This window comes from Oncorhynchus keta, chromosome 31 (assembly GCF_023373465.1).
Source record: "Oncorhynchus keta strain PuntledgeMale-10-30-2019 chromosome 31, Oket_V2, whole genome shotgun sequence".
NCBI lineage: Eukaryota > Metazoa > Chordata > Actinopteri > Salmoniformes > Salmonidae > Oncorhynchus > Oncorhynchus keta.
The window spans coordinates 12,458,309-12,470,758 of NC_068451.1; the positions used below are offsets into that span (position 1 = coordinate 12,458,309).

Consider the following 12,450-nt stretch of genomic DNA (forward strand, 5'->3'; position numbering starts at 1 on the left):
GTGTAAACACTGTCAACAAAAGTTTGCATCTACAGTATTATATTCCCTCACCGTGGGTTCTTAGTAAATCTACCCCACTGACTTTGAAACTCCACTGACTAACTTCTGCCCCTCCTCTCGGTCTCACAGACCAGGCCGCTGTGCCGGCGACGGCTCTGCTGCTGCCTACAAGTCGTCCACGACCTTCCCCGACGACACCCTGACCTTCATCAAGAACCACCCCCTGATGGACGAGGCTGTTCCCTCCGTCAACCACCGGCCCTACTTCACACGCACAACCAGCAGGTAGCTACAGCATGAGGGTGGATGGAGGGATGAAAGATGGATAGATAAAAGGGAAAATTGATGGGTAGAAAACTTGGTCCCTTGTCTCAACATGAAAAGCCCATTAAATATAAAAGTTTGAAAGCAGTCAGGATGAGGCCTTCCATAACACCACATCAAAGATAGACCCAAAAAGGATAGGGCCTCCCCAAAATTATAGATCCAACAGGAAGGGGTCTGTGAAAAGCTGAAAAGCACATCAATGAAAGACACCGTCCGAGTGTGGTCTACCAGACTAACACAGGAAATAGCGCCAGTGGCTCATTAGAAGCCCAGCCATGTAGTGGTGCTGAATGTAGAATGGGTGTCAGAGGGCTGTCAGACAGCCACCTAGCTCGGTCCCCTGCTGTGACTTACATGGTAAAGCCGAGCCAGTCTGACAGACAACCAGGCGTCTTCACACAGCGGAGGGAAGGCACGCTGTCTGTCTCACATCTGCCTCCAAATGTCACATCTGCTTCAGAACTCTCCCGAGACGAGCTGAACAACAGAACTTTAACGATGAATACCTCACGTTGTTGAGTCATTTAGCTAGCGTAGTGCCAGTCAGTGTGATGTTCTGAGTAAACAACATGTCATCAACTTGTGTGGGACTGAAGGAAAGTTGAGAGCAGCTGTACAGTGGTTTTACTTACAATAGTGTCCTGCGTATTCTTACACAGTGTTGTCACTTTGCATGCACACACTCCGACAATGAACTTTAAATGCAGATGCTTTGTCTCTTTGGCGGTATCATTATGTTAACCCCGAACCACAACCCTGTTGTTGTGCCCACCCAGGTTCAAGTTGACCCAGCTAGCAGTGGATACGTCAGCTGGGCCCTATAAGAACCACACGGTGCTGTTCCTGGGGAGCGAGGACGGCAGGGTACTGAAGATCCTGGCCAGCACCCAGCTCAACGCCTCCTTCAGCACACAGCTACTGGAGGACATCGATGTCTACAACCCCACCAAGTCAGCCTCCCTTTCTCCGTTCTTCTTCATCTACATGATGCAAACGATCTGTTTTATAATATAGTGCACTCCTCTCATAATGTTAACTTTTATTGGTTCAGCAACAAACAGAAGTCACTTTTTTGCCCGCTGTAAGAGGATAGTTATTGTATGTGATGCTTCCAAGCAGAGTCCACTGTAATAAGACAGTGATATGCATTGTGGTGCTGTTAGTACGTGTCCCGAACAGCTTTTCAACTCTACTCTCATTTGCATACAGTCTCCCAGGGTGCTGTAGATGTCGCCATCCATCAGCATAAATTTAGGGAAATAATGAGACGTGTTTGTCGTTTCCCCTTTCCTAGATGTAATGTCCGCGGAGAGGACAGACGGGTTCTGGGATTGGAGCTGGACAGGGAACATCACGCCCTGTTTGTGGCCTTCTCCAGCTGTGTGGTCCGAGTACCTCTGAGCCGCTGCAATGACTACGGCTCCTGCAAGAAGTGAGTGATACCCCGTCCATTATATACAGCGAGTACTGCACTGTTAACAGTTGCCAAGTGTGTGTTAATATTGCTGTGGAATTCCAGTTTTCATGCATTTGCCGCTATAAAGGCTTCCTTCCCCCTGTGCTGCTATGGTGATGTGAAGTTACACATGTGTGACATACAATCAATCATGTCTCTATTGTGTTATTGACTGTACGTTTGTTAATACCATGTGTAAATCTGTGTTGTTTTTGTCACACTGCTTTGCTTTACCTTGGCCAGGTCGCAGTTGTAAATGAGAACTTGTTTTCAACTGACCTACCTGGTTAAATAAAGGTGAAATAAATCTAAATAAAAAAAATGTTGCTGCTATCGTTTATGTCAAATTGTGAATATGCTGTATGCAACAGACTATATTCACAATATGAATCACTAAGGGTTTAGAAGCCGACGTTGCTATGAGGGCAGTGAAAAGGACTTCCTTGCAGTCAGATCAACTGCTGGAGGGGATTTGTTTTGTCAGGGATGTTTTGTCCGAGCTAGTATACTCAACAATCTTGTGTCCTATTTTGGGGTTGTGGAGGAATGTTCCCCCCGCCTCTACCCAACCCCCCGAGAAAAACATTTGTATTAAATTTGATACAGGGACGTAGCATGCTAAACCCTCATTGTGAGCCTTAGAGAAGTGCTCAACAGCATTTACGCACAAATTGGAACCAGCTGATTGGCTGCAGGCCAACCCACGTCCAGGGTTTCAACGCGACGACGAGGAGAAGGATAGGGCCTGTCTCACTTTAGAGGGCTTAAAGCCCCTCCATCGCTGGATCACTCTGAAACAGCCCAGCGCACCTCAACCAGGGATAAGGGGCCCCTTAAGCCCCATGATGCTTTGCAGGGGTCAGGTGTCAGGCCCATATCCTCCTCTCCACACTCTCCCCATCTGTCTGCCTCCAAATTAGGTTTGGTTGGTTTGGTCTGTCTCTCCACCTTACTGTAGCGTCTATCTTGGCACAAAGCAAAACGGTTTTTCTATCTCTCACTTCTCGCTGCAGCTGCTGTTTCTATTAGGTTTCAGCAAAATGGATATGATTCAGACAGCAGAAACACGTTGAATGAAATATATAGAGAAAAGAGATTTAGTGAAAAAGATGGCAAAGGGATATCAAAAGTTATGTGAAAGTCTCAACCCTCTGACCCACACAATGTTCATAACATTTTCATTTCCCCCCTTTTTAGTTATTAAAGCACAGTTACAAAATGTTGTCACATTTGCAACTGTTTTGCCTCAGTGCTAGGTTAATGAGAACCCCCAGAAAAGGTCAGCTGTAACCCCACAGACCCGGGGTGATATTCTCAGTAAAGAACAGTAAGACAGCAAAACTGACAAGGCACAGGTAGGAAGGAGACATCGTGAATTTACACCATTGAGAGAAGAGAGATTAGACATGGTGGACCTTCCTTCCAGATAGACATTTTCTAATGAGTGGTTCCATACAGAGCTATAGAGATATACACAGCTCTAGTGATCCATAGGTGAGAGGAACACCTGTGTCTTCATCATGTCCTGACAGGCACAGAGAAAAGGAGCCAGCAGGAATGCTTCAAGTCTCCCCTACAGATAGGGGTCATTACCTTTTAACTCTGACATGTTGTCAATGCCGGTCTGGTGGAGACTCCTCCACTCTCCCGCTCTACACGACCCTCTGTGTTGTAAACCATGTTGAGCATGACTGACCTAACTCTCAGTCCTCATCTCTGGCTCCCGACATCTCTTCTACGTACTGGCCTGTTAGTTGGGCTGTGTCACTGAGTCCATGTCCAAGACTGCCTCTGGCTATCAGACACCCAGGGGGCTCCAGACACCCAGGGGGCTCTCACCAAACACTGCTGTCTGCAGCCTCACAGACCAACAGCCAGTCACACTACGTTGACCATCTCTCATATTCATCTCTGCCTCTTTCTGAGCTCCTAGATAGGAGAGTTACAAGCTAGGCTCACTCTGCAGTTGAAAAATTGAAATGGCAGGTTTTTTTCTGTGTGGTAAAATGACATCCTTGCCTGATCTGTTTTACTTTGACTGTGACTGTGGCCTGTGATGTTAATGAGACACTCCAGAATATGGGGGTGTTGTTAGGTGAATAGATATCACATGTCACTTCAGGTCATGCCTCACAAAAGAGTCTTCATTAAAATATGTATTTGGTCTCTTACTTTTTGATAGTGTTCACACACCGAACTCTGACTGTCTGTCTGTCTCACAGGAGCTGTCTGTCCTCGAGGGACCCTTACTGCGTGTGGCAGAGGACTGGGAGCTGTGTCACAGTGGTGCCCAGATTCAGGTGAGTCACAGATGTTGCGTAAGGACCACCTCACCACGCAGCCAATTATATGACAGCAGGTTAAGAGGCCAAGTATCAAACCCATCCCTAGCCCCTACTCCTTGTTTTGTTGAGTACTATGTGTCAAATATTAGTGTTGAGTCTTCGATCAGAAAAATTTAACATTACTGACAATTTATCATCATCAAATGGCCATAGACATGACCTTGCATGAAACATACAGTAAATGAAGGAAGTAGCAGTAACTTCATAGTACTCTGCAATCTACTTCCTTGTATGCTTTCAATAATCGATACCTAATCTGGAGTTTGACTTGCCCAGATTGTCAACGTGATGAATACGGCCTCTAAATTCCAGTAAAAACATTGGTCTGTCGGCTCCATTTCACATATAGGACGAGCATCCATCTTGTTTATTTCTATGTGGCGGACATACATCACGTCTGCAATCACTCGGAAATGAAACCCCAGATACCTGCTTGGAGGGGCCGTGCGTCACTTGGGGTGGGACTGAAAGGCATCGATCAAAATGACCTCAATGTAATTTACTGATCCATTCTGATGAACTGGAAGGAAGCCATTTGACACTTAGAGCTATCGACTGGCTCAGCGTCAGCACCAAGCAGGGTGTGTGTGTGCAAACAAAAAGCCAATCAATTCCTCTGTCTGAGACTCCCTCCTGACCCACTGTCTTTTTCTTTCTGCACTGTAGCATGGAATCGAAAGTAATGCTCAGCTGGGTGGATTTCAATCATGTCGTGTGTACCTCACTGTCTTCCGAACGGAGGGAGGGAAGGAGAGAGGTAGAGGAGGAGAGGCAGTAGAACGCACTATTTCACCTCCTATGTTGCCTCCTGACACTCAGGGACTGGGCTGTCGCTGTTCCTCTGATTTTCAGTGTGGCCTTAAATCACTTGCTGTAGGTATTCGCTTCTGCAAACATGGGCTGTAAACTTAGTGTGGATGGGTGGACAGGCATCACAGTAGAGGCAGATGCCACTATCCTAATAGTCATATGGACTGCTTCAAATGGATTATTCTGCTGGGGGTCGACTTATTGCATATCCTGTGATTGGCCACCCATGGGTTTTATTTGCCATAGCTTCACAGCCAGACGTTAATGTAATATTCCAAAGGTGTGTGTGTGTGTGTGTACGCGTGCGTGCGGCGGCGGTGGGTAGGTGCTGGGCAGGTAATCAGAATTGGACTGAGGCTTGATTTATCACATTTTTAACCAGCGGGACAGTGCCATGCAGCAAGTCAATGGAGTGGAACCGAAGAGATTGGCAAATATTATACATGCAGTCAGTAGAGCTATTACGCTGTGCCTGCTCTGTCCACGTCAGAGAGAGAGAGTGATATGGTGTGAAAAAGTCAGAACCTGAGCATGGCCATGCCTCCAGAACAGATGCAACAGCTCATAAAGGCTGTAATGGGGCTGGACCGGAGAGCAACAGGGGACACATCCCCCTTTACTCTCTCCTCCCTTACTCTCTCGCTCCAGAGGTGGCATAAATTCTGCCGGCTGCTTTTGGGGGGTTGAGCCAGAGGTGAATTGTTTCCATGGTTTCCTGTCTCTCTCCCCTCACTGTCAGCGCTTGGGGACGGCGTGCCAAAGAGGCCAGTCTAGGACTCTCTCTGTGGCTCTTTCTCTCAAACTCTCAGAATAAATAAATACATGAATAAAACAAACAGAAAGGGAATGGAGGCATACAGTAATACTGGTTACTAGTTGTGGTCCACATACACGGACACACAATCACGCAAAATCCCCCCAGGCCGACCTATTCACTCACAAGCAAACCCACTCTGCTGTGGTAATACAACTAATGCTATCGGCTGTCAGTGGGCCCACTGCTGAGCATGGAAAGATAAGTGAAGTTATTATTTCTTAGAGTTGATTATTTCTCCCCTCTGAATTCCCTGTTGTATTTTTTCACTCTTGATTTGCTCACTGGGTCTGTATTCACTCATCTAGGCCTGCTTCTCATTTAGATGTAATTTGTTTTTTTTTTGCCGCGCCTGGAACGTCTGTTTTTCAGTAGATGTGTGTTTGATTGCCCGCGCGAGCAAGTGTGTGAGCGCGTGTTTGCGTATGTGTGAATGTTCATGAGTATTTACATCTGTTATTTTCTTTGATTGCCTGCTCAGTCGATACTGCGTCGTAGAAGATTCAGTGTCATTGATGTTATGTTCTGCTTGACTAAGGGGCCACTCACTCCACTGTGCATCAACGCAATCACATTACTCACCAGGGGAAATGTATGATTTCTGAATGTGCACAAGCCTTTGATTCATAGAAGAAAGATGTCCAAGAAAGTGTCCAATGCACTGGAGCTCAACCAAATGTAAATACATACTAGAGGTACTAAATATGTTGCAAGAATGCAATGTTTCTTTTGCTGTATAAGTGGAACCAGAGAACAGAGTATCATCATGGATGCAACTGGTGGGGAAACATTATTCTTGCCAGGTGATAGCACCTCGACACATCCATTTGAATTTGGACATTAACAAAACAGTCAGCCTGACCTTGCAGAGACAAAACCAATCAAATGGTTTTCTTTTGCAGCACCATTTATTTAAGTCTTTGTCTTCATTTTGGAAAGCTTGACAATGTACCCAATTAATGAAAGCGGAAGGTTGTGTTTAAATGGTGAAAGAGGAATGACACACACGCTGACAGGCCGTTTTGTCCTCTTCTGTTTTTGTTTTTCCTCAGGGGCGGATTTGAGCAGGATGTGGAGAACGGCTACCCTCACTACCCCGACAGCTGCCACGGTAAGGTGGACCAATCATCTGTTCTTAATGGCTCTCCACTAGATGCACAGAGCCAGCCATCATAAAAGCTCTTTCATAACAAGCGAAGCTTATCAAGTGCATTTAATTGTCCAAAATTATACAGAAAAAGTGATTGCCATACTTGGAGAGTGATAGTACAATGAAATGAATCAGCAACTCGGTACAAGTTGAAGTAGCCTGTCATTTCCTAACTGAAGAGTACCCCGGTGGGAATTTTGCTCTCAATTGTCCCTTGCAGATGGGCACGTTAAACAAGCAGTCAATTATACATTTAACTAAGCACAGTTTGAGTGTTTAACCACTACTCAGACTTACACAATGTACTGTTCTGTCTATGTCTGTTGCTTTCCCTTTTCTTCTCTAGACATCCTGGCGACCACACGCAAGCAAAACACTCTTGCTGATTCAGCATATGGTCAGTTGACATTTCTTTATCCTCTATTTTTAAAACTTGTCAGAACTGTCTGAGGTTGTTAGCGAACAGGCTAACGCTAGCAAAGCCTTGTAAGCAACATCTCTATTCCCCTTTTTTGGACTTGTTATGCAACACGAGCAGTTCAGGAGAGTGTGTTGCGTTGAACAGCAACACCACCTCTCTCACCTCAACAGCTATCTTTAACATTTGAGCTATTGGCCAACTAGTCGCGGCAGCAGCACCAGCATGGATGTTTGACAGGCTAGCAGCGCCAGTTGCCAAACTGCCCACTTCCCTTTATCAAGGAGAATCATCATCCCTGTCACGCTCCGTTACTCCCCACTGCCTTCCCATAGAGCAGGGTGGCTACAGAGCTCAGCGGCTGGCAGCAAGCACATTGCTAGCTCTCAGCTGAGATGTAGTCTAACGTAGCATTAATAAACAATTACTGTAGAATTATCTTTGAATTATGATAGTGACATCCCTGGGCCATGACTTAATGATTGTTTTTGTTTTTTCAGAGAGCAGAATTGTTTACTGCTCTTATTTACGTAGCTCTGGTTTTCGGTTAGCTGAGTTAGTGGGTTAGTTAGTTAACTAGTCAGGTAGTTAGTGATACAATTGGTGAACTCATTCAGGCTCACTTCTCTCAAACTTACTTGTCAGTCTAATTCAATTGGGAATCCACCATTTTCCCCAAAAGGAGTTGCTGGTAAAAAAAAATAATAATAATTAGCCCTTTGTCACCTTACAAATTATCCATGGGTACTGATGGTGGCTGCTTTTCCCTAGAAGTGATAAACACAGCATTGAGACCATCTTAATGAGAGTTGCTGGCCATTATATCTCAACAATACCATCCATGCAGGATCCAGTCCAGCCTCTATCTACTTCAGAACACAAGCAATACTTAGCCTCAGACCTCCACATTCCCACAATGCCTTTGTTCTCTGTATCCTCTCTGCTGGAGGAAGTGCCGCTCAGTGGGCAGTGGGACTAGATGAGCGACCCCACTGGCTAATTCCGCCAGGCGATTACTCCATCCATGCCTCTGTACTCTGTTTGAAGTACTTCACACACTGCCAGACTTCAGACTCAGACTTGCAGAATGACAAAAGCCTTTGATGAGTCCAAACTGAAGAACAACGTTTCCCCACAATAGAACACCCCATAATGTTGAACAATGCCATTCTCGCTGGTGTGCATTGGTTGCTAAGTCCTCTTTCATACTATTCCCCAGAATGGAACAATCCCATCCCATAGAGAAAGCAGCGAGAGACAAACACCCAGCAGTGTGGACAGTCAAATCATTCCCCATTGCATATTGTGCTTTTCTCCTTTCTTTGCTCTCTGGAAAGGAGAAAGCAATGTACACACACAATGTTGATAAATTGAACTAATAATGCAGCCCTGGAGCTGTTGTCTGGCATCCCAAGGCTGAACTCCCCCGGTGTGGCGTTTTAATTTGCCTGGCACAGTTGGTGCTCTGACAGGGCATCTTATTCAGAGTGAAAACTATCAACTGGCATCGAGAGCGGGCCTTTCACTTTCAATCTGGGCTGGCACCCTCCAGTATGCTAACATTATGGCCGGCTTATTAGCGAAACGTCCACGTCAATAGCGGCGTGCTGCACACAAGGCCTCAAGGACATCCACTGTCAGAGAATTAGGAAGACACTCATGATGGTTGTTGTGATGATGACAGTGCTTTCTTCTTCCAGGTCTCTCACAGTACAGACCCGTATTGGATCCACAGACTCAGACACCGCATAACCCCACAGTACCAGTACAGATCCTAATTGGATATGTTGACATTGTCACATTTTCCATAAACATTGTCACATTTTCCAGAGACCATTCCCTATGTAGGTTAGACGGTAACTACCTGTAAAACAGTTTAGTGAAGCAGAGAACCGAAAGTTGCTGTAAGTCATTATCTACCATTACCTCAGCTACTGGTATCTATTTCAACTCATCTGTCAAACTACTTAGTAAAGAAAATCGGACGTGAAAGGTAACTGTATATCAAAGTTTGTATGTGCTGGAAGAGTCCATGCACCAGCTGGTAGCATCCACAACAACAGGGTTTTGCTGTGTAGAATGTGCTGCAGTGCCAGGTGCAAGAGATTCCTCACTGGTTCAGTAACAAAGGTAGCCGGTTTGGAAATCTTAAGGCCGGCACTGCAGCCAACTCATGACCATATTGGCCCTGAGTGTTTTTCTCCAATGTCTCGTAATTTCTGCAACGCCTGAATGTTTTATCTATTAAGGGCATTAAACAGTGGGAAAAATGTTGGTTCTAAAGCACTGAGTCATGTTGCACCTATGGAGGAGTGCTTTACGTGTGATGTATAGGCTACCTACTTGATTTATTGCAGTCATGGATTCAGTTGAATTCTCTTCAAAGCGCTCTTTATGTTAATGTCCTCATTGTCATCATCAGCTTAACAGTAATTATGACAGTAATATTTTTTTCATGCTGGATTTACATATCTTTTTCTCCAAGGTACAAAGAATCCTTCCTTTGTCATAAAACAACATTATATTTAGGTGTTTTTGTGTGCTGCATTTCCATTTCACTAACGGGTCACTTTGTTACCCCTCCCCCACCTGCACAACAACAGGGAAGACCACACCCACAACCACCGCCAGCACAACCAATCAGGTGGCCCCATTCCCTAAGGTGGCAGGTGACTCTGAAAGAGGTACAGGTCCTGATGGCAGTCCTCCAGTCCCAGTTGGGGACCAGGGGTCACCTGACTCGGAAGCAATCAGTGTGGAGATGGAGGGTAAGGAGGTGGGGTGCCTGTCTGCTGAACTTTGATCTGCACTGGATTGCATTGATGGGCCCTGAAGCTTCACTGCACACTACTAACCAAGATGAGCACTAACACTCTAATCTCTGTGTGTAGGACACTAGACATTTAACCATATATCCACTCACTTAATGAAGCAACCGTGAGTTAGAGAGGCTTAATCACTTAAATAGATACTGCATTGGATCCAATTAACTCTTCCAAACAATGTCCTAACAAAATGACTCCTGCATGTCTCCTCTCATCTCTTATTTAGTCCATCTACTAGGGTAGCTTACTCTCCGCTCTCCAGCGGGACACTTTAACAGTCACACACGACCAAGCACGTCTTCTCTTCTCACGCTGTCTAGAGCGCTGCTTCCTGAATGTCATTCCCAGATTACTCCCAATAGGAAACCAACCGGAGCTCCTAATATTCAGCAGGATGGGAAGACTGTTCGTTGATGCTATTTCCTTTAGCCCAGGCTCTCCTTGCTGCGCTCCTCTGGCACCTTGTCAGGAGTCCATAAATCCTTGCTAGTGATGGGTTCCATTCAGGCCGACAGAGTCTCCGGCTGCAATGATGAGCCACTCAGACTCAAATGAGAAAAGCCTGTAACAAATAAATAACCAGCAGCTGGCAAGCGTACAAGGGGAAACCGTAATAGAAACTTGGGCAACGCAATCTATTTCAGCATGGGCTAGTGTCGCCTGGCTGCCGGTTCAATCAAAAGCACGGGGACCTGGCTGATAAGGCGAGAGAGGAACTGTTCTGGAAGTAACAGCTTGGCAGTTCCAAGGAAGGCCTCTCTCTCTCTCTGATGCACCCACACACTGTACTAGCTATAGGACACACATATGTGTATATACAGTGGGGCAAAAAACGTATTTAGTCAGCCACCAATTGTGCAAGTTCTCCCACTTAAAAAGATGAGAGGCCTATCATTTTCATCATAGGTACACTTCAACTATGACAGACAAAATTAGAGAAAAAAATCTAGAAAATCACATTGTAGGATTTTTTATGAATTTATTTCCAAATTATGGTGGAAAATAAGTATTTGGTCAATAACAAAAGTTTATCTCAATACTTTGTTATGTACCCTTTGTTGGCAATGACAGAGGTCAAATGTTTTCTGTAAGTCTTCACAAGGTTTTCACACACTGTTGCTGGTATTTTGGCCCATTCCTCAATGCAGATCTCCTCTAGAGCAGTGATGTTTTGGGGCTGTTGCTGGGCAACATGGACTTTCAACTCCCTCCAAAGATTTTCTATGGGGTTGAGATCTGGAGACTGGCTAGGCCACTCCAGGACCTTGAAATGCTTCTTACGAAGCCACTCCTTCATTGCCCGGGCGGTGTGTTTGGGATCATTGTCATGCTGAAAGACCCAGCCACGTTTCATCTTCAATTCCCTTGCTGATGGAAGGAGGTTTTCACTCAAAATCTCACGATACATGGCCCCATTCATTCTTTCCTTTACACGGATCAGTCGTCCTGGTCCCATTGCAGAAAAACAGCCCCAAAGCATGATGTTTCCACCCACATGCTTCACAGTAGGTATGGTGTTCTTTGGATGCAACTCGGCATTCTTTGTCCTCCAAACACGACGAGTTGAGTTTTTACCAAAAAGTTATATTTTGGTTTCATCTGACCATATGACATTCTCCCAATCTTCTTCTGGATCATCCAAATGCTCTCTAGCAAACTTCACTGCAGGATTTGAGTCCCTGGCGGTGTAGTGTGTTACTGATGGTAGGCTTTGTTACTTTGGTCCTAGCTCTCTGCAGGTCATTCACTAGGTCCCCCCGTGTGGTTCTGGGATTTTTGCTCACCGTTCTTGTGATCATTTTGACCCCATGGGGTGAGATCTTGCGTGGAGCCCCAGATCGAGGGAGATTATCAGTGGTCTTGTATGCCTTCCATTTCCTAATAATTGCTCCCACAGTTGATTTCTTCAAACCAAGCTACTTACCTATTGCAGATTCAGTCTTCCCAGCCTGGTGCAGGTCTACAATTTTGTTTCTGGTGTCCTTTGACAGCTCTTTGGTCTTGGCCATAGTGGAGTTTGGAGTGTGACTGTTTGATGTTGTGGACAGGTGTCTTTTATACTGATAACAAGTTCAAACAGGTGCCATTAATACAGGTAACGAGTGGAGGACAGAGGAGCCTCTTAAAGAAGAAGTTACAGGTCTGTGAGAGCCAGAAATCTTGTAGGTGACCAAATACTTATTTTCCACCATAATTTGCAAATAAATTCATTAAAAATCCTACAATGTGATTTTCTGGATTTTCTTTCCTCATTTTGTCTGTCATAGTTGAAGTGTACCTATGATGAAAATTACAGGCCTCTCAT

General features: G+C 45.3%; 1 protein-coding gene across 8 annotated transcripts in view; it reads left to right on the forward strand.

The window, feature by feature from the left end:
• Positions 1–12,450, forward strand: part of LOC118367507 (semaphorin-6D-like) — a 132,334-nt gene that overhangs the window by 104,861 nt on the left and 15,023 nt on the right. For 7 of the 8 annotated variants that reach the window (XM_035751050.2, XM_035751052.2, XM_035751051.2 and 4 more), the window contains 7 exons: positions 130–285; positions 1,104–1,277; positions 1,622–1,759; positions 4,006–4,083; positions 6,805–6,863; positions 7,249–7,299; positions 9,924–10,088. In XM_035751050.2, coding sequence (XP_035606943.1) covers positions 130–285; positions 1,104–1,277; positions 1,622–1,759; positions 4,006–4,083; positions 6,805–6,863; positions 7,249–7,299; positions 9,924–10,088 — 821 coding nt within the window. The remainder of the gene's footprint in view (positions 1–129; positions 286–1,103; positions 1,278–1,621; positions 1,760–4,005; positions 4,084–6,804; positions 6,864–7,248; positions 7,300–9,923; positions 10,089–12,450) is intronic. The other variant, XM_035751056.2, reaches the window with a different exon arrangement.